Source organism: Scyliorhinus torazame, chromosome 19 (assembly GCF_047496885.1).
Source record: "Scyliorhinus torazame isolate Kashiwa2021f chromosome 19, sScyTor2.1, whole genome shotgun sequence".
Classification (NCBI taxonomy): Eukaryota; Metazoa; Chordata; class Chondrichthyes; order Carcharhiniformes; family Scyliorhinidae; genus Scyliorhinus; species Scyliorhinus torazame.
In genome coordinates, this window is record NC_092725.1 from 84,090,251 (window position 1) to 84,110,919 (window position 20,669).

General features: G+C 48.5%; 1 protein-coding gene across 1 annotated transcript in view; it reads left to right on the top strand.

Annotated features, from left to right (window-relative positions):
• Nucleotides 1–20,669, top strand: part of LOC140396264 (cystine/glutamate transporter-like) — a 93,563-nt gene that overhangs the window by 59,174 nt on the left and 13,720 nt on the right. The window contains exons 7-9 of the mRNA XM_072484631.1: nt 8,301–8,424; nt 9,456–9,559; nt 17,777–17,873. Coding sequence (XP_072340732.1) covers nt 8,301–8,424; nt 9,456–9,559; nt 17,777–17,873 — 325 coding nt within the window. The remainder of the gene's footprint in view (nt 1–8,300; nt 8,425–9,455; nt 9,560–17,776; nt 17,874–20,669) is intronic.

Sequence of the window (20,669 nt, forward strand, 5' to 3'; positions counted from 1 at the left end):
GCAGAAATGAACCCAGTTAAAGCACACCAGAACCCTGCATGGGTAAATGAGGGCAGGAACAGCCAACCCCAGCCAAAACCTCAAGAATGTTATAATTGTGGACAGCTAGGACACTTTGCACGTGAGTGCAACGCACCCCAGAAGCAGCAGAGAAACCAACAGACAGGCACCCTAAACAAGAATAGGGCAAAGCCGATCCATAGCGTTAGCGCCCGTTCAGAGAGTACAGACATGAACGGCACCGACTGACGGTGTTCGGGCTCCCCAACCTGGGTCTGCGACACCCTTTAGGACACGTCCAGTAGACCGGTAGTAGCAGGCAAAGTTCGGGGACAACTTGTGGAATTTCTTTGTGACACAGGATGGTCCCGCACCACACTCAATTCCTGCACGATGTTTCAGTGAGACACGTGGCCCACAACAGACACCATTACACTCAGCTTTACAGGCCATTTACAACAGGGACTCATCACAGCCCCTATAGCAATACAGATAGAGAACATCGCAACCAAGCACCCCGTAGTTTTAGTTGATCTGCCCCAGACAGCAGAACATATCCTTGGGATCGATTTCATGAGCTCCCATAACCTCTCTTTTGATCCAGTTAACAAGTGTGTATGGAAAATGGCAAAGGCAGCACGACTCCCCTCCACGCTCACAGTGGGAGAATACGTAAATAGGATTAGCTCAGTAGGAGACTTTTGGTTCGACCCTCGAGCCATTAGTGCAGACAAACAGGTTAGGGGAGTCCTGCAGGAACATAAAGCAGCATTTGCACAGCACAAGCACGACTGTGGCAGTTTGGCTGGCTTTGTGAACATTACAGGTCCCGACCCTAAACTCTAGAAGCAGTACGGATTTCCCCAGGAAGCAGAGGGAGAAATCTCTAAAGTGATAGAGAGTTTGTTGGATCAAGGCGTACTCAGATCAGTAGCCTCCACAAACAACGCACCGATTTGGCCCGTCAGGAAACCAGATGGATCATGGCGACTGACCATTGATTACCGGGAACTGAACAAAGTAACCCCAGCAGTAGCCCCCACCGTCGCCACAAGTCCCGAGACCATGCTCAAACAGGGACTCCAGTCAAAAAAAAATTCGGTTTTGGACATTAGTAATGGCTCCTGGTCCATTCCATTGGCTAAAGCGTGCCAGTACAAATTTGCCTTTACATTCCAAGGGCAACAGTACACGTGGACGTGCCTTCCACAAGGCTTCCACAACTCCCCCTCCATTTTCCACCGACAGCTGGCAAATGGATTAGCAACATTTTCCCGCCCCGATTGTCTTGTCCAGTATGTAGACGACTTGTTACTGCAGACAGACACAAAGAGAGAGCACATTTTGCTTCTTGCCGAACTCCTAGCACTCCTAAAAGAAATTGGTTGTAAAGTCAACCCCAAGAAGGCCCAGATTCTTAAAAAAAAGTGATTTACTTGGGAACAGTGATTACTCATGGTAAACGCGAGATCGAGCACAAGAGAATTGACTCGATCGTCAAATTGCCCCTTCCCCACAATGTCTCAGCCCTCCGGTCATTTTTAGGACTGGTTGGTTACTGCTGAAACCATATTGACGGTTTCGCCACTAAAGCAGCGCCCCTTTCCGAACTTCTCAAGAAGCAGGCACCTTGGGAATGGCTTCCACAGGATACAGATGCCGTGGATGCTTTAAAAAGAGCACTCAGCACAGCCCCCGCACTACAGGTCCCAGATCCACATTCCCCGTACGCTATCGAGGTAGCAAGCACCGACCAAACCCTTTCGGCCGTGCACCTCCAGGAACGCCACGACCAGTTACGCCCCATAGCATACGCCTCACGCATGTTCCGTAGAGCAAGGATTTTCTGCTTGTGAAAGGCACCTGCTCGCAATTTTTTGGTCAGTGCAATACTTTGCCTACATTACAGGACTCAACCCCATCACCATCCTCACAGAACACACACCGACACGGCTATTGTTAGACGGCCGACTTAAAGATGGCACAGTCAGCCAAATTCGCGCAGCCCGTTGGACCCTTCTTTTACAGGGACGGGACATCACAGTAAAGAGAACCAAAACCCATACCTTCCTTGCCGATAATTTGCAGTATGCAGGCACCCCTCACGAATGTGAAATCATCACCACGAAACAGAACACAGGCCCATTTATTCCCAAGACATCCCCCAGGAAAACAGGTAGTACACCCCAGAGACCCCAGGCCACAGACAAGTGCGCACCCCTGAGGATTTATGTGGATGGCTCATCCACAGTGTTAAACGGAAAGAGAATCACCGGTTGTGGTATATATGTAGAGGGACGCGCCCTAGATGAAATTTCCTTAAAGTTGCTAGGACACTTAGGCTCGCAGGCAGTAGAGCTGGCAGCAATTGCATATATTGTAGACCACCCAGACTCGTTCCCGACCCCAGCAGACATCTATTCGGAGAGCTTGTATATCTGTAATAGTTTGACAGAGTTCCTACCACTCTGGGAAACAAGAGGATTTGTTTCCGCGGACGGTAAACCCCTACCCTCAGCCCCATTACTCCGCCATATCTTAGAGACAATGAATGATAGGAAATACGCAATAATTAAGGTTCGCAGTCATCACCGTTCTTCCCCCCCTGGTAACGTTAAAGCAGACGCCCTAGCTAAGGCAGGCTCCAAGCATGGTTATTTTTGGAATGCCCCTGAAAGCACCCCAGTACACGCAGTTCAGGTCTCACAGACCAACATTCAGGATTTAGCGAAGGCCCAGAAATGGGATGAGAAACTCAGGGAAGTTTTAAAGGGAACCTTCCCAGCCCTGTACGACAAGTTTAAAAACGCAATCACCACACACGACGGTGTGATTTTAAAGGATGGCATTTATATAGTTCCCAGCCAGGACAGGAGCCAGACCATTTGTCAGTTCCATGACAATCATGGACACCAAGGAATTGAACCCACCCTAGCCCACCTCAGACCGCTTTGTTGGTGGCCTGATTTAAAAACTGATGTCACACACTACGTAGAGAATTGTTTAATCTGTGCCCAGAACAATCCGGACAGATATGCTAAAAAGGCTCAACTTAGCCACACCCGCCCCGTTAATGGACCCTGGACAAATCTCCGGATAGATTATATAGGACCCCTACCCCCGTGCAGAAATGGTTACAAGTATGTGTTGGTGGTCATAGACACCTTCACAAAATGGGTGGAAGCATTTCCATCATGAACTAATATGGCCAAGACGACGGCTAAAATATTAACATACCACGTCTTTACAAGATGGGGCCTCCCACGCAGTATAGAGTCCGACCAAGGCTCCCATTTCACCGGACGTGTAATGAAAAACGTCCTCACGATTTTTGGCATTAGACAAAAGTTCCATATGACATACCACCCCCAGTCAAGTGGTATTGTAGAACGAATGAATAGGACATTGAAAGCCACCCTCAGGAAAATGGTGCAGCAGAATAACAGCACCTGGGATTCAGTACTCCCATTTGCTTTGATGTTTTTAAGAAACACGGTATCTACATCCACCGGTTCCACCCCCCACACCCTCATGACCAGGTGCCCCATGAAAGGCACTGAGTACTTATTAGGACTGGATTTGGCCAGCTCCGCAGTTACAGCCCTCACACATGAAAATGCGGTCGCACAACTAGTACAGAACATAAAGGCAGCCCAACTCACCGCAGCAGTGAGACTTGGAACCAGGAAGAAACAGAGCAAGGCTTGTTTCTACAAAACAGTACACGTCGCTGAGTTTACAGTAGGGCAACAGGTTATGCTTTCCCTTTACAACCCCAGTTCATTCCTTTCCCCAAAATTTTCCGAACCGTACTCCATTTCAGACAAAGTCAGCCCCTCAGTATACAAAATAACCTATCCCAATGGTAAGTCTGGTTTCATATAAACCAGCTCAAGGCTTATGGCTCACAGAATAACCACACACACCACACCCTGCTCGCAGCAGCAGACAAGCACACCTCGCCCACAGATGATGTATTCCTACCCTCCCCCAACCACTCCAGCCCCCCCTCAGACACAACGTCAACTCCGCACCCAGAGGCATGACTCCTCCTCTCCCTTCCCTCAACCGACAGTGATAGCGATCACGATGACGACAGCCACAGCACACCATGTTGCGACTACACCCCTGCACCAGGCCCCACTCCCAGAGAATCTGAGCATGATTCTACCGACCCATTTGAGATCACTTATGTCAAAGCCTCTGACCCAGACCCACCGCCCGACGATTACGGATTGAAGCATAATAGCTCCAACCTCAACACACGATTCTGGCACCGAGACAATTCGTTCAGGCTCATCCGGAATGATGAGATGGACCCCAATTCGCCCCAAGCAGCTTTAGCACGGTTACTACAGACAAGGGTTTGGCAGCCGGGAGAAGATGATGACTTAGAGTTTGACTCCCACCAAACAAATCCCTTTGCGACCCTGTTCGCTATTGAGCAGTGAGGTATCCAGATGATGGAAAAAAATGGAACCGATGGAGAGATACGGTGTCCTTTCTGATGGAACCTGCACCATGTTTGTTGAATGTTTGTTCGTTAGTGATTTCATTAAGTGTTGTGTGTCCCACGTCACCACCCCTTTAACGCCCCCCGGCTGTTAATGGAACAAGTTTGTCCCAGACAATAGTTCAGAGGAACTAGTTTGTCACCAGAACCTTGTTAAAGGTACAAGTTTGTCCCAGACAATAGTTCGGAGGAACTAGTTTGTCGACAGAACCCGACTCATAGTTGCTCTCCTAATTCGAGAGGCAGCCCCCCCACGACAACCACATTCTTACCCGTTCTTGCCGGTTGCTCAGGCAGTGGAGAAACGGCATTGGTCCCCGCCCTGCCTGATGACCCCCCTCTGGTCAGCTACGCTCGGGTAGAGCACATACGGCATTGATCACCGTCCTACCCGGGGATTCCACCCATTTCTTACCCGCCGTGGCCCATACGCACCCCATTTTGGCTCGTTACGTTCGAAATTTTTTTGTTTGATTTTGGCAATCCTTAGGTTGCTTCCCTATGCTATTTACATCCTCAAACACTGGGATGGTAAATCACACAGGCTGCGAGACGGCTCTCAGTAAGGCAGTATTTTTCTTAGATGTATTCGGTTTAAAACAAAAAAATGAGGGAGTCACAGATGGTGACCAATTATAAAGGGAAATTGGCAATAAAGGACAGACAGACAGATATACGAGATCTTAAGCAAGATAATAACAGAAATTATGCATGGGTTCACAGAACTCCGGAAACCCAGGAACCCCCGAGGAAGACAAAGAAGAAGTTCAACAAAGATGAAGGCAGCCTTCGTGTTCACATGGATCTTAGCGGGATCCCTTCAGTTGCGCGCGGACGCTACCCCCCTGACCCCTACCACACAAACCGTAAATGACTCTCACCCCTGTAATGCACGGAACCCCGAGATAACTATCCCAGCGACTGCTAGCAATACCCCGACCTGGTGTGATACGTTTATCACCTGGTACTCACTCTCATATGTAGTCGAAGCACTCTTAGTGCTGGCGATACTTTGCAGTGTCGTGCAAACGTTTAGAGTCAGGAAATGGCGAAACAGAGCATATCGCTCTCGCACCCCGGTATACAGATTTAGGCCCCCCATTTTCGGATTTCACCAGACCCCCGAACCCATTGGACGGATTAAAGAGCATCTATTTTGTCAATGTACTCTATGGAATAGAGAGATGTAAACCTCTGTGTCTGACTGCCAGGCCAGAGAAATTTGTGTGTTGCTATTTTGTACAGTTTAAGATGTATAGATTATTTTTGGATTGTTCGTATTTTTGGATTGTTTGAATGAGGATAGCTTATTGAGAATAGTTAGAGGTTTCCGTTTTTTTAATTTTTCTGTAATGCACGTATTAATGTCATAGCGCCCCATAGAATTTTATGATAATGAATGTATTTAAAATGGTTTAGGTAAAATTGTTGCATAGGATAGGACAGTGTAGAGCCTAAGCATGGGTGCCCCAGTGATCAGAGGATGAAGACGCCATTCTAATGTGATCCTTCACGCTTCACGTTGAGGATCACAAGGAGGGTGTGTAGCCATCTTGGATGGCCACGTCCCGATTACAAAATGGACACCCGCAAAGAATGCATGGAAAATTGGACAATGCTAAGAAACAAGCAGGCGCAAGCTCTGTCTGTTGATTAGAACCTTAAACGTTCAGACAGGACAGAAACTACCAAACGATCTACATACTAATGAGCCATCTCCGGGGACAAAACGGAAACATTTAGATACACAATGTTAGGACAGACTCCCCGGCGTCAGAAGAAGCTAAGGCAAAGCAGACTGACAGTCACCAGGACACGCCCAGCGATCAGGGAACCACCCCTCTATTGGAGGAAAATCAACACAACTGATTGAGAAAGACCCTATTAGTTGAGGCCAAGTTCAAGGCTCGGCCAAAAGAGCGCGAAGCCCTTTTCAGTATAAGAGGTATCATCCAAGGGAGAATCTTCCTCCTTTGGCTTTGGCTCTCACTGAAGAGAGAGACCTGCCTAGCAGCTGCATCAGACCAAGTAAGCCCCAAGTCAACGCACGCTACGAGATGGACGCTCCTATTTGCTACCCTGTAAACAGCTCAACCCAGCAGCCTCAGAACCGAGCAACAGCCATTGTTCCTCTGACTGAGTGGGCGCCCAAAGCTAAGTATAGGCTTTAGTAATAGCGGTAGTTTAGTTTGTAGAGTTTATGCATGAGTAGATTTGACTGTGTATAAATAAATGAGCATTGCTTTTGAACTTACTAACTGGTGTATCGAGTCATTGATCAGTATCCGGTTCTGGATCTTGTGGCGGTGTCGAAAGATACCTGGCGACTCTTGAGCAAACGTGATTAAATAGAGCCAAATTAAGAACCAACCAAAAGTAAGCAACACACCAGGGAGGCAACATACCATCCTGGAGTTTCTTTCACCTCCACAGAAGTGCCTATCTGTGCCCCTGACTATAGAGTCCCCTATGACTATTGCTCTTCTGCGCTTTGACCCTCCCTGCTGAACATCAGAGCCAGCCGTGGTGCCACTGCTCTGGCTGCTGCTGTTTTCCCCTGATAGGCTATTCCCCCCAACAGTATCCAAAATGGAATACCTGTTCGAGAGGGGGACAAACGCAGAGGATTCCTGCGCTGACTGCCTGCTCCTTCTGGTGGTGACCCATCTCTCTGCCTGCATCTTGGGTGTGACCACATTTATATATCTATGACGTTTTCTGACACTTGCATGCTCCTAAGTGCATCCAACTGCTACTCCAACCGAACCACGCGGTCTGTGAGGAGCCGCAGTTGGGTGCATTTTCTGCATATGTAGCCACCCGGGACGCTGGAAGTCTCCCGGACCTGCCACATCTCACAGTCAGAGCACTGCACCCCTCTGACTGACATTAATAAATTAAATATGGTGAAAGTGATACATTCATGAGGGTGAATTCTCCTCCACCCCAGCCGAGTGATTCTTGGCAGCGAATCACGCCGGCAGAGAATCCCACCCCTTGCAGCCGGGAAACCCCCAGGCAGGGGTGTGCTGCTGGCGGAATGGAGAATCCCGCTGACAGAGAATTCACCCTGTTGCCTCCCTCCCAAAGAGACTGTTTTTCTGAAAATACATTGTAAACAAGTGAATGTTTCTCAATCTATTGGCTCAGAAGCAAATTTATCGACAACAAAGTTTTATTTTATTTTATTTTATGATGGATTTCATTCCCCCATTAAATTATTCCTGCCTCCTGCCCCCCCCCCCCCCCCCCCCCCCCAACACACACACACACACAACATCATTCCAATTGCTCCACTATATCCAATATCTTTTACTCTTTGGCCAATTCGAAAGCTGCCTCCAGGAGAATTGTGCTGCTGTTTTATTTCACTGCTGGCAAGCCTGAGCTCTGGACCCATATTCAGCCGCAACATCAAGATCCCAAACCCAGAGAAAAATCCAACACCTTTGGCCAACAAAAAATGATCAACCTCTGTTTTACAGGTAACATTGGAAGAGAGTTCTTCACTCTTTGAGTGAAGAAGTGTTTCCTAATTTCTGAGACATCTGGCTCTAATTTTAGAAATATGCCTCCCCCCCCCCCCACCCCCATTCTACAGCCCAAATTAGCAGCCAGCATAGGCATCTCACTGATGTTATATGCTGTGACAAGCTTAAGTACTTTTCTCAGTACCAATGGAAATGTGTGTATACTTACTCTCTCCACATGGCATTGCCCTTCACTTCATCATCACGTATACTTTCAAATGAGCTTTAAGTCTCTGGTTATGTATTGTGTTTTGTAGGACTATTCCTCTGGCGATTATCACCTCTCTGATTATTGTTACGATACTCTACCTGCTTGTAAATGTGGCTTACTACACTGTATTGACAGCAGATGATGTGCTGGCATCTTCCGCAGTAGCTGTGGTAGGTAACCAAGAAAACTCACTATAATTTATTTTTATCTTACATTATTTTCCTCCTGGTCAATTCTTATTGTGAATTTTGAACTCCACTTGTTTGAATATTTAATTACCAGGGAAAGAAAGAAGTATCCCCTTGTTAGGTAAATATCTGAACACAACTGTTTTCACTCATTCTGCTGCTTTTGACCTTTTCGTAAGGAGTCTGCCTATTCTGAAATCCAGGACAGTGATATGACCCGGAAAACAAGGTTAGCCCACATCTGCCACTTGTTGGCCTGATAGGTCTAGTTTTATCTGGTGTATCAGCAGCCAATGCTCTGTCAGGCCTCAAAGGATAGGTGCAGGAACCTCCCACCAAGAGAGTCCCTAACCTGGCCAGCCCCCTCCTTCATCATCGACTCTCCCAACATCACCAGAAGAAATTCTGGGGCAAGGTTGGGATCTGGCATTTCAGGCTAATTTTATTTGTAGCTCTTTCTTTGCATTCTCACCAGAGCTACAGTGGGACTGCACCAGAAGGGCCATGAATTTCCAGCTCCCATTTCTCTAAAAAGCCAAAGAGTGAGACAAAGGTCATTAGAACAGAAAAAGGACAGAAAATGAAAAGGTACTAAGCAAAACCATAATTTGAGCAAATTTCTTTTTTCACAGCATTGTCTCAACCAACCAGTGTAACCCACTCTATCCTTACATCCTCCGTCATTTCCTTTAGTCCTCTGAATGTGAAATTTTGTAGACCCAGCCCTCCCCTTTCCCACTGTTAACAGAGGGATTTTCAGATGGAATTCCCTTCCTGAACCCCTCTAAATTCCACATTAATCCAAACTCTTGTTTGAAATAAGCTGAATGAGCCAGATGAGAAGGTCCTTTGTCCCACACGTTAGTCTTAAGAAGGAGAATGTTCTGTAAAATTTAGATGCGTGCTCTGACCGTCTACTCTCGATAAACCATTTGTCCATGAAAAACGGCCTGTGAGTCTATGGGAAAGAAGCTGTTTCCAAATAATAATTCTGAACTTTTTGTTTGATTTAGACCTTTGGAGATCGGACCATGAAAGGCTTCTCCTCAGTGATTCAAATTCTTGTTGCACTGTCATGTCTTGGGGCAATAACTGGAGGACTATTTGCTGCTTCCAGGTAATACAGAGGATATATTTGGGACTTAATGATAACTCTACAATAATAAGGTGCTTCCCTTAAACCATCATTTAAAACACTGCAGCAGGCTACTTATTGTACTGCCATCCAGAGTTTCACCATTTCTCAGTTTGCTGGTTGGATTAAGGGAGTAATTCTTCCCTTATTACCATCAAAAACAGGTAAATGCTTTCAGCAGCAGATAAAGTGGTATAAAGGAAACAAATAACACTGGCTAAACTAAGATATTATTTGATATATTAATTGAATTTGAGCTTCAAATTTTGCATTCTGAAACAGAATTCTTTTTAATATTTAAGGAAGGGTCCATCATTCTAGTTGATTGTAGCTCTCACACTTCATTATCCTGCAGCCTCCTAAGTAATAATAATAATAATCTTTACTGTCACAAGTAGGCTTACATTAACACTGCAATGAAGATACTGTGAAGAGCCCCTAGGTGCCACATTCCGGCGCCTGTTTGGGTACACGGAGGGAGAATTCAGAATGTCCAAATTACCTAACAGCACGTCTTTCGAGACTTGTGGGAGGAAACTGGAGCACCCGAAGGAAACCCACACAGACACGGGGAGAACGTGCAGACCCCACACAGACAGTGACTCAAGCCGCGAATCGAACCTGGAACCCTGCCGCTGTGAAGCAACAGTGCTAACCACTGTGTTACCGTGCCGCCCATGGTTTCATCGAGAAGAGGTATAGATTTCTGCCGTCTTTCAACAATTACGGCAAAGTTGCACTGGTTGTAGGTTCCACTTATGGTGCACAGGACAGGTGTCCAAATATTTCCTCATTGTTCAAAGCACCCATGGAACAGAACTGTGCAATGCAACAAATCCAGAAGCAAGTTGTAAGATGGACTTATGACAAAATGTCATTGTTAGAAAGTATCCTGAAGGAAGCTGCCTCAGGCTGTTTTTTTTGGCAATAAATATACTTTTTTCATAAAATATCTGAAAGAAATTACAAACATTTAAAAGTGTCCATCACACAAAGTGCAATAACATTCAGGTTCTCTACATACATCATGCTGCACTCTGAGATGTTTCAATACAGTCAAATAAACATTTAAACATTGCAGATATTTCAAAATGGTCATTACAAATGATACAAAGGTATTTAACTTGTCTATATAGATCAAGTTGCACTCTTGAGATTCTTCAATACAATTGTGATATTCATGTATGTAATATTCACTGTGTACATTTGCTATGAGTCATACAGCCCAAAGGGGTTCTATAAATTCCCAGCCCCTCGGTTCACACGACCTTCCCCCACTGCACCTCTGCGGTGACTGTCCCAAGCTTGATGGATCCCTCAGCACATAGTCTTGGGCTTTGGAATGTGCCAGTCTGCAATGCTCGTTCTGGGACAACTCTTTGTATAGGAAGACCAACAAGAGGAAGACCAACAAGTTTTGAGCGTCTTTCATCAAGTTGATCCTCCAGCAACAGCTGATATTTGTCTCAGTGTGAATCCCTGGGAACAGCCCGTCAAGAACTTAGTCCTGAGTCACGGAGCTGCTCTGATCGATCTCTTTCCAGTTCTTCTTTGCAAAGACACATTCCATGAGGATATGGACAACGGTCTCTTCCCCACCATAGTCACCTTGAGGGAAACGTAGAGATGGGGTGAGACTCTGGGTGTGTAGGAGGGATATGACGGAGAGGGCCTTTCTCACCATCAGCCAAGCTAGGTCTTGGTGCCTCAGGGTGTTTTTTTCCGCAAAAATATACTTTATTCATAAAATATCTGAAAGAGACATCACAGTAACTTCATTGCAGTGTTAATGTAAGCCTACTTGTGACACTAGTAAAGATTATTATTATTAAATTATCGTAACAGGAAAGTGCAATGATAGTCACAATTTCTCCAGAGATCAAGATGCACTCTGAGGTGCTTTAATTCAGTAATGAGAACATTACAAACATTTCAATATTTTCGTTACAGAGAGTACAATTCTGTCCAAACTATACATGTGGTTCATTCAGGTGCTTCAATACAGTTGTATACGGTTAGGGTTAAGCACACAGTCCAAGGGGTTTACACAGTTACAAGCCCCTCAGTGTACATTGGCTAAAAGGTCTTACACATTGTGCCTTGGTGGCACCTGCCCCAAGCTTGAGTGTGTCCCTCAGCACGTAGTCCTGGACCTTGGAATATGCCATTCTGCAACAATCGGTCAAGGACAATTATTTGCACTGGAAGATCAACAAGTTTCGGGCAGACCAAAGAGTGTCTTTCACCAAGTAGATAATCCTCCAGCAGCTGTTGATGTTTACCTCGGTGTGCATCCCTGGGAACAGCCCGTAGAGAACAGAGACCCTTGTCACGGAGCTGCTTGGGATAAACCTCGACAAATACCACTGCAACTCTTTCCAGACCATCTTTGCAAAGGCACATTCCACAAGGAGGTGTGCAACTGTCTCTTCCCACCCATAGCCGCTTCGAGGGCAGTTTGCAGTGGCACAGAGACTTGGGGCATGCATGAAGGATCTGATGGGGTGTGCCCTTCTCACCACCAGCCTAACTAGGTCTTGGTGCTTGTTTGAAATTGCTGGTGATGAGACGTTCTGAAAAAAGATTTTGACAGTCTGCTCCGGGAACCATCTGACATGATCCACCATCTCCTTTTCCCTCAAGGCCTCGAGGACGTTATGTGCTGACCGCTGCTTGATGTTTTTTTCTGAACAAAGTTTTCCACAAGGGGCAGGTGATACAGCACTTGGAGTGTTCCATGGCAACATGGCCAGACCCATCCTTTGCAACACAGGGGAGGTAGAACCTCAATATGTAGTGACACTTGGTGTTTGCGTACCGAGGATCTACACGCAGCTTAATGCAGCCGCAGACAAAGGTGGCCACCGGGATGAGGGCGACTTGCAGTGTGAGTTGATTGATAATTCTTTGCCTGGGAGTAGCCACATGTTTGTGCCAGTTGTCTAATACTCTCAACCTTATGAAGATAAATGTTGTTAGACCAAGTTTCATATACCAGTGTGGGTTTAATATCGTTAAGGGAGTGAGGAAAATGTTGGCTCCTTTGTTATTTTTTTTCATTTAAGAAGTTAGAATATTGAAATTCTGTAATCAAATTAAAGTTACTGTATTGGGTTTATGTTGCTGTTTTAATTTAAATCTGATTCATAGGATAAATATTTATTCATCTACTGTCCACATATGAGGATAACACAAGAACACTTGTGTCAATTCAGTGAGCTAATGACAGTAGCGTTATTTGTCTGCAGACATATAAATTCACTGTGGTAAACACCACTGGTCATAGACTACGTGTATTACGGTACTGCCACTGTACTACAGTTAACACAGTAAATCCCAGCCTGCTGGCTCCTCCCAGCAGATGCTGTATAAAATTGTATACTCTCCTGCGCTGCCTCCATTCTGGTTTCAGCTGCAGGAGGCTTAACATCTAGTGCAATAAAGCCTCGATTGTTTCACCATTTTGTCTCGTGGTCATTGATGGTACATCACTCACACTCCAGATTGTCAGGAGTAAGGGCTCACACTGAGACAGTTAATCGACACAGCGAAATATCTGCGAAATGTTTAAAGTAACAGGCCTGGATTTTCTATTTGAGACACTAAGTGCTGACACTGGGACTAAATCTCAAGAGTTCTACGTTGACCAAAGCGGTTCTGGTCCCGGAACAATTCAGGACAAATGAATGGGCTAGCACTGACGCCATGTGCAATTCCAACCAACGCCGGCGCCTGATACGCCGGAGTCAGGATTGACACTGGAGAGCCTGACAGGCTGCAGACGCATATAAGCACCTTCTCCCCACACACACTCCTTCCAGCCAAGGTGATGCCACCTTGAAGTGGCCCCGAGATTTGCAGATGCAGAGCTGGAGACATTGTTGGATGGTGTGGAGGAGAGACGGGAGACCTGTTCCCCGTGGTGGGAAGGAGGATGCCACTCATGGATGTAAACCGGGCCTGGACGCAGGTGACAGAGGCCATGAGCATTGTGGACCCCACCGCTAGGAAGAAGCTGCACGACTTCCTCAGGGTGGCCTGGGTGAGTCACCACCTTCCTGCCCCTGGCGCCACCCCCATCCCACACCAATAACCCCCCCCTCTCGCCGCCAAGCCCTGCCCCCCATGCGGCCCCCACCAGGCGGACCGGTAGGCAGCGCTGGGTGAGGGTGAGCAATCTCCCCAGGCCAGAGAGGGTGATGCTCCTCCACCACCATTTCTCTGGCACCAACCCCTGTCCCACACACCCGTAGCCCCCCCTCCCCTCGCCCCTCAGAGGTCGATCAAACCCTACCCACTAGCAATCCGTACGCACCCCATCCTGCACCACATGCCAACACCCATACAGCCCGCCATGGCTGGGTGCCCTGCACACACGGGCCACTAGCCGTGAACCTCCTGTGCTGCCAGCGTCCGAGTGTCTCACACTGAGCATTGCCTGTCCCTCCCACCTCAGGAGAAGGTGGCCCACAACCGCACGGAGAGGGAGAAGACCGGAGGGGGCCACCGGATGTATGGCCCTTCACCGCCACAGAGAAGAGAACGTAGGACCTGGTCGGTGGGCGCAGAAAGCAGGCTCGTCGTGGCGGAGTTTGGCATCAAGTAAGCAAGTGAACCCCCGATGGATTGTGGTGTCCCTCCGGCACTTGTGGCACCTCCCCATCAACCATCCCACCACCTGCACATCTCCCACCCTCCACCCCCACACCTCCACCACCCCAGCCCCCTCATCTACCCCACCTGTGACCTAAACATGCTGGTGACTCCCACAGGGGAGGTGCTGGGACACCTCAGCACCTCTGAATCCCACCCACCTGTCCCTGGTGCATCCGGTGGGCAGCAGGCAGAACAGGGAGGCACCATGTCCACTGTGAGACCCAGACACAGCCAGGCCCATCCAGGCCCAGTAAACCCAGAGGACGGCCACCAAAAGGGCCCACTGGTGTTGGGCGCGAGCGTTGGAGGTGGGCATTGGCAGGGCCCCCAGGGCGGCCAATGCACAACGCCCCATTACCCGTCCCCACCCCTCCCACACCTTATCCTGGACCTTGTCCCCACACCGCCACCCCGGACCTCTTCGCCAACCCCGCCACCCCAGGGGGTTTGATGGGACTGTGAGATGGAATGGCCAGCATGCATGCAGGGATCACCCGGGCGGATGGTGGAGACTGCTACTGAGAGCAGGAGTCAGACATTGTCAAACAATATGGAGTACCAAGGCTCATCGGGGAGTGGGTCGTCACCATCCTCCATCCCGTGGATCAGACCCCCTGTATTTCGGCAGGTAGGAGCACAGTGGAGGTTGCGGTGCCACAGAGGGGGAGGGGGGTGCAGGGCAGGGGGTGGGGGACGTGTGGGGGTGGGATGGGACGGTCAATGCGACAGTAGCCAGGCCCACTAGTCGGTGAACCTGGTGGCATGAGAGCCTCCCTTGCGCGCCGACTCAGTGTAGGACGCAGCAGGCCTCAATGATGGGAGACCCTCCTAGCGCTATACTGGAAGGGGGCCTTCAGAGTGGTTCAGGCACCTGATAAGAGCGTCCCATACACGGCGGCCCAGGCGCACATGTCCAGTCTCCAGTGTCTACCCGGTCCCATGCTCTGCCCATCCTGGCCCTCCTCCGCACCTCCTCGTTGCACAAGGCCTGGTGTTCATCCTCCTCCTCCAGCATGTCATCCATCTGCTGGGCAATGTTGTGGAGGACGCAGTGGGCCACCACGATGTGAGAGACCCTCCTAGCGCTAGATTGGAGGGCTCCTCCAGAGCGGTCCAGGCACCTGAACCACATCTTCAGCATGCTGATGCACCACTCAATCACGCTCCTGGTCCTAGCATGGACCATTATCGCGGTTCTCTGCATCGGTTTGAGGCCTCCGGATAGGCATTCTCCCCGAACAGGCACCGGAATGTGGCGACGAGGGGCTTTTCACAGTAACTTCATTGAAGCCTACTTGTAACAATAAGTGATTATTATTATTATTATCAGCCACGACCGCAGTGGATAACCCCTGTTGCCCAATAGCCAATCCCTCACCCGGGGGTGCGCCTCGAAGGGGTCAGGTACTGTCAAGTGTGCCAGTGTGAAAGCATCGTACTGCTGCTTGGGTATCGGGCGCAGATGTGCATGATGCACACACCAACTGCACGTTCATCAAGTGAAACCCCTTTGTGAATGCCAGCCCCCCATGCGGCGGAACTCAGAGGGGGACATGCGTCCCGTCGATCACCCTCTGGATCTGGGCATCCCAGTGATGGTGGCGAACCCGCTGCCTGGGCAGCCTGTTGGGCTTGGTCCATATTCAGCATGATGTATTGCGCTGTATGGTCACACAGGGCATCTGTAACGGCACCTTTGCACAGAGAACCCAGACAGGTCCTCACTAGGGGCCTGGAAGAACCCCGCCGCATACAGGTTCAGGATGATCGTCACCTAGGAGGCCACCAGGAGTGGGTGTCCTCCCCATACCCCTGGGTTCCAGGTGTACCATGATGTGGCAGAGCTGTCGCACGATCCCCCTGCTCAGCTGGAGTCTTTGACAACACACTTGGTCCAGCAGGTCCTCAAATTACAGGCGCTGCCGGTACACACAAGGCCTGATGCAGCACCGCATTCCCACCTCCTCAGCCTGTTGTGTGGTGATGTGCATCAATGTAAATGCATGTAGGCTAGCTGGACATGAGAGGGAGCACCAGAAACATCACACACACACACACTCAACCAATAGATCAGTTAAATAGGACACGACCAATGGACATTCACGATACACACAGAGGTGACACCATCACAGGAGGGCATTACACCAACCCATATATAAAGGACACCACACACATGATCTGCCTCTTTCCAGTGGAGACAGTCAGTGAGTAGACACAGGGTTGATTCAATATTACACCCACCACGTGGATTGCAGCAACTGGTTAGTCAGTCTGGGTAGCTATGGTAGGATTAGCAGTAGTGTCGAACCCGAGTAATAGAAGTGTAAATGGTTTAATAAATGTGTTGAAGTTATCTCCACGTCTGAACCTTCCTTTGTCAAGTGCACCACAAGGAAGCCGCTTATGTTACACCGAGAACATAACAAATCATGTTGGATAGATGGATCTCCGTCCTCACCAGCTGGCCCCTGCTTCTCTGGGGCAAGCTCTGCTTCTGCAGGGTCCTCCTCGAACAACTCCTGCTCATATACCGTCATGGTGTCCACTAGCTGCGGCGGCCAGGCAGATGCCAATCATACCTGGTTGGATATCAAAATTTATTCTCTGTAGGGGAGTGAAAAGCAGACATGTTAGCATGATGGTTACCCCCATGCCCAACTAAGTCCAACGGGTTACACGGCTGCCCTTTCCTACACTCCAGCCCCTGTCCCCCTCCACCCTCCCCTTCCATCCCCACCTCAGCCAGTCCCTTGGACACATCGCCTCTACACTGCACCCCTGGCCCCATCAGTGCTTGGCACCGGGGTCCCCTGACTCTGGCACCCATTCCTGCCGGCAGGGGTACTGCTGGCTTGTGGTACACATTCCAGTAGTACACTCTGTGGCCCCTGTCCTGCGCCCTCCTGTGGGATCTATTACGGGCATCCCCCATGGGTGGGTCGCGTGGTGCCCCTCCAGCAAGGTTGTGTCTGGTTGTTGGGGTGGGCTGGGGTCTGTGGGCCCCTCTGAGGGGGGAGGGGGGCAAGGCCCAATCGGCCAGTGGCACTCTGCGCAACTATGGGCCACGGTGGGCGGTCAGTGGGGTGTGCTGCATTATGAGGGGCGTGGTCAGGATGGCTAGGGAGTAGGAGTTCCCCTTAGTTGAAGGGTCAGTTACAAAGGGACACAAGTTCAAGGTGAGGGGCAGGAGGTTGAGGGGGGATTTGAGGAAAAACAGTTTTACCCACAGGGTGGTGACGGACTAGAATACACTGCATGGGAGGGGGGTATAGGCAGGTTGCCCCACATCCTTTAAAAAGTACCTGGATGAAGGGGTGGCTCAGTGGTTAGCACTGCTGCCTCACGGTGCCGAGGACCCGGGTTCGATCCCAGCCCCGGGTCACTGTTTGTGTAGAGTTGCACATTCTCCCCGTGTCTGCGTGAGTCTCATCCCCACAATCCAAAGATGTGCAGGGCAGGTGAATTAGCCACGCTAAATTGCCCCATAATTGGAATTGTTTTTTAAATGATTTTTTAAAAAATGACTGCTATTCTCTTTCTTAGGGTATTCTTTGTGGCTTCAAGAGAAAATCAGTGGCCAGCTCTCTTCTCCATGATCCACGTTCGACACCACACTCCTCTTCCAGCTGTACTGTTAATGGTGAGTACAGATTGCTGGTAATTCCGGTACCTCCCTGGCAGTACTGACTACAGCTCTGTGCCAAACAAAACATTCTGCAACCAATAACGTTCTGTTTACCAGTTTTACCTTGTACAGTACTGCAGGTCAGTAAACTGGAATTGTCTTTGAGCATTTTCTGTAGTCTAACAGCTGTTTGTTGCTCTAGTTCGACACCATAGCTCTTAAATTGAATATCAGTTCTCTCACGGAAAACCCACTGCTGCTCTATTGCCAGCATAGCCTCGAAGCTGGGTTTCCTATTTCATGCAATGGAAACGTACACTTTCTTCAGTGTCGTTTAATTCTCTACAATGCTTTTGATCTTGGTTACTGATCTTGTATCGAAGGAGGGTTTACCAACGCTTTGTACATGCCAGGAGGCACACCACTCTCCACACCAACGTCAGGACTGCAGTTAAAGTATTTTCTGCATTTCCTCCAGTGTTTATAACCCATTCTTTCCTGAGTATCCACCAGTTTGTTTGAGGGTTTTCTTTGATGTTCTGCATTGCATACTCAAAAACATTAGAACCCATGCATATGGGCCAATGGTTCCAGCTTTAAGGGTGACCAGAAGGTCTGGGCCCCTGCTTGTCCGAGACCTATTCTGCTCCCAGTATGTCATGCACTGAGTTCTGAGAATGCAATGTTAATATTCAATGGAACTGACCGTGCATTATAGCACAAGGACAGCTCAGTTCAGTATAAATACAAATAAAACCTAAACACTGTTGTCCTGTAACTTCTGCACCTGGATCATATTATCTGCTATTAAATCTGCCATGTGTGTAGACACCATGTGGACAATGCAATTATTTTGAGGACAAAAATGGCCGTATTTTCTCGCTGGGATGCATTCCAAGTTGGGAACCCTGAGCAGCGAGTGGCGGGACATCAGCCGGGAACTTCCCAGAGGTGGCCAATTGAGAAGCCACTTGCAGAGCATAGTCCAATTAGGGTCCGCAACAGGCGAGTCAGAGCGGGCAAAGGACAGGTGGCCAGCAACCTCACTAAGAATGGTGTAGGCTGTTCAGGTGAGGGGACCAGAAGATGGAGGCCTGCTGGAACTGGTAGACCGATTCTAACACCCAGAACTATCAGCTGGATCTGTCTGCAGGAGTGTACTGGATGAAACCAATGTATTGGTTTAAATATAACCCTGCATTTCATAATGCTCAGACTTCCCACTGTACTCTCGCACAGGGAAGGGAAGTGAGTAACAGGCACAGTTGGTGTCCCGTACCCAACTGGCAAATTTGGATTGCCAGGAGAAAATGCCAGTTAATTGGTGCAATCATGGCTTTCATTGGCTTCCTGCCAGTCAAGTCACTATCTGAGAATGGAACATGCCACTGGGAAAAGCAGTCAAAGGCAGAAAAACACTTATTTTAAAATGTTTCTACCGAAATTCAGGATTTCTCATGATGCCACTGAGTGCAATCAGTTTCATGAACAATATCATGTAATTTTTAATGAGCCAAACCATTCTTTGATTTCTCTTTTTGATGGCTCCAATACTTCTCACTTGACAATGGCATGAAATACTACAGCAATGTCATTTTCACATAGAAAATGTATCAGACTGGTCCCTCTGAAAGTTCACCATTGCTGCCGGGTTTAGCACCTTGCGGTTAATGCAGAAGACATCACATTAATCATCTCTGGAGATACGAACATGTCGCCAACTATTATCCTGATGTATATCTCTCCGGGTTATCAATTATTCTTCAGGTACCTCCCTCTTAGCTGTCCAATTAAATCTATGCTTTAAATTATTTCAATGTCTGCAGTTTTTCTTTCATTCATTCACTACTCCAGCAATTATAGCCCATCCCCTTGAGAAGGTGGTGGTGAGCTGCTTTTGTGAACCGCTGCAGTCTATGCGGTGTAGGAACACCCACAGTGCTGTTAGAGAGGCCTTCCAGGATTTTGACCCAGCAACAGTGAAGGAATGGTGATAAATTTCCAATGGTGCGTGACTTGGAGTGGAACTTGCAGGTGGTGGCGATCCCATGTATCTGCTGCCCTTGTCCTTCTAGGCAGTAGTGGTCACAAGTTTGGAAGGTTCTGTTGAAGGAACCTCGGTAAGTTGCTGCAGTGCATCTTGTAGATGGTACACATTGCTGCCACTGTCAGTGGTAAAGGGAGTGAATGTTTATGGGACAATCAATCGGGCTACTTTGACCTGGTTTCTTAAGTATTGTTGCAGCTGCACTCATCCAGGCAAGTGGAGAGAATTCCATCACATTCCTCACTTATGTCTCGTAGATCATGAACAGACTTTGACAAGTCAGGAGGTGAGCCATATTCTGCAGGATTCTCAAGCTTCTGACCTGCTCCTGTAACTATAGTATTTACATGGCTGGTCCAGTTCAATTTCTGGCCAATATAGAACATAGAACATAGAAAAATACCCCACAGAACAGGCCCTTCGGCCCATGATGTTGTGCCGAACCTTTGTCCTAGATTAATCATAGATTATCATTGAATTTACAGTGCAGAAGGAGGCCATTCGGCCCATTGAGTCTGCACCGGCTCTTGGAAAGAGCACCGTACCCAAAGTCAACACCTCCATCCAACACTAAGGGCAATTTTGGACACTAAGGGCAATTTTTCATGGCCAATCCACCTAACCTGCACATCTTTGGACTGTGGGAGGAAACTGGAGCACCCGGAGGAAACCCACGCAGACACGGGGAGGATGTGCAGACTCCGCACAGACAGTGACCCAAGCTGGAATCGAACCTGGGACCCTGGAGCTGTGAAGCAATTGTG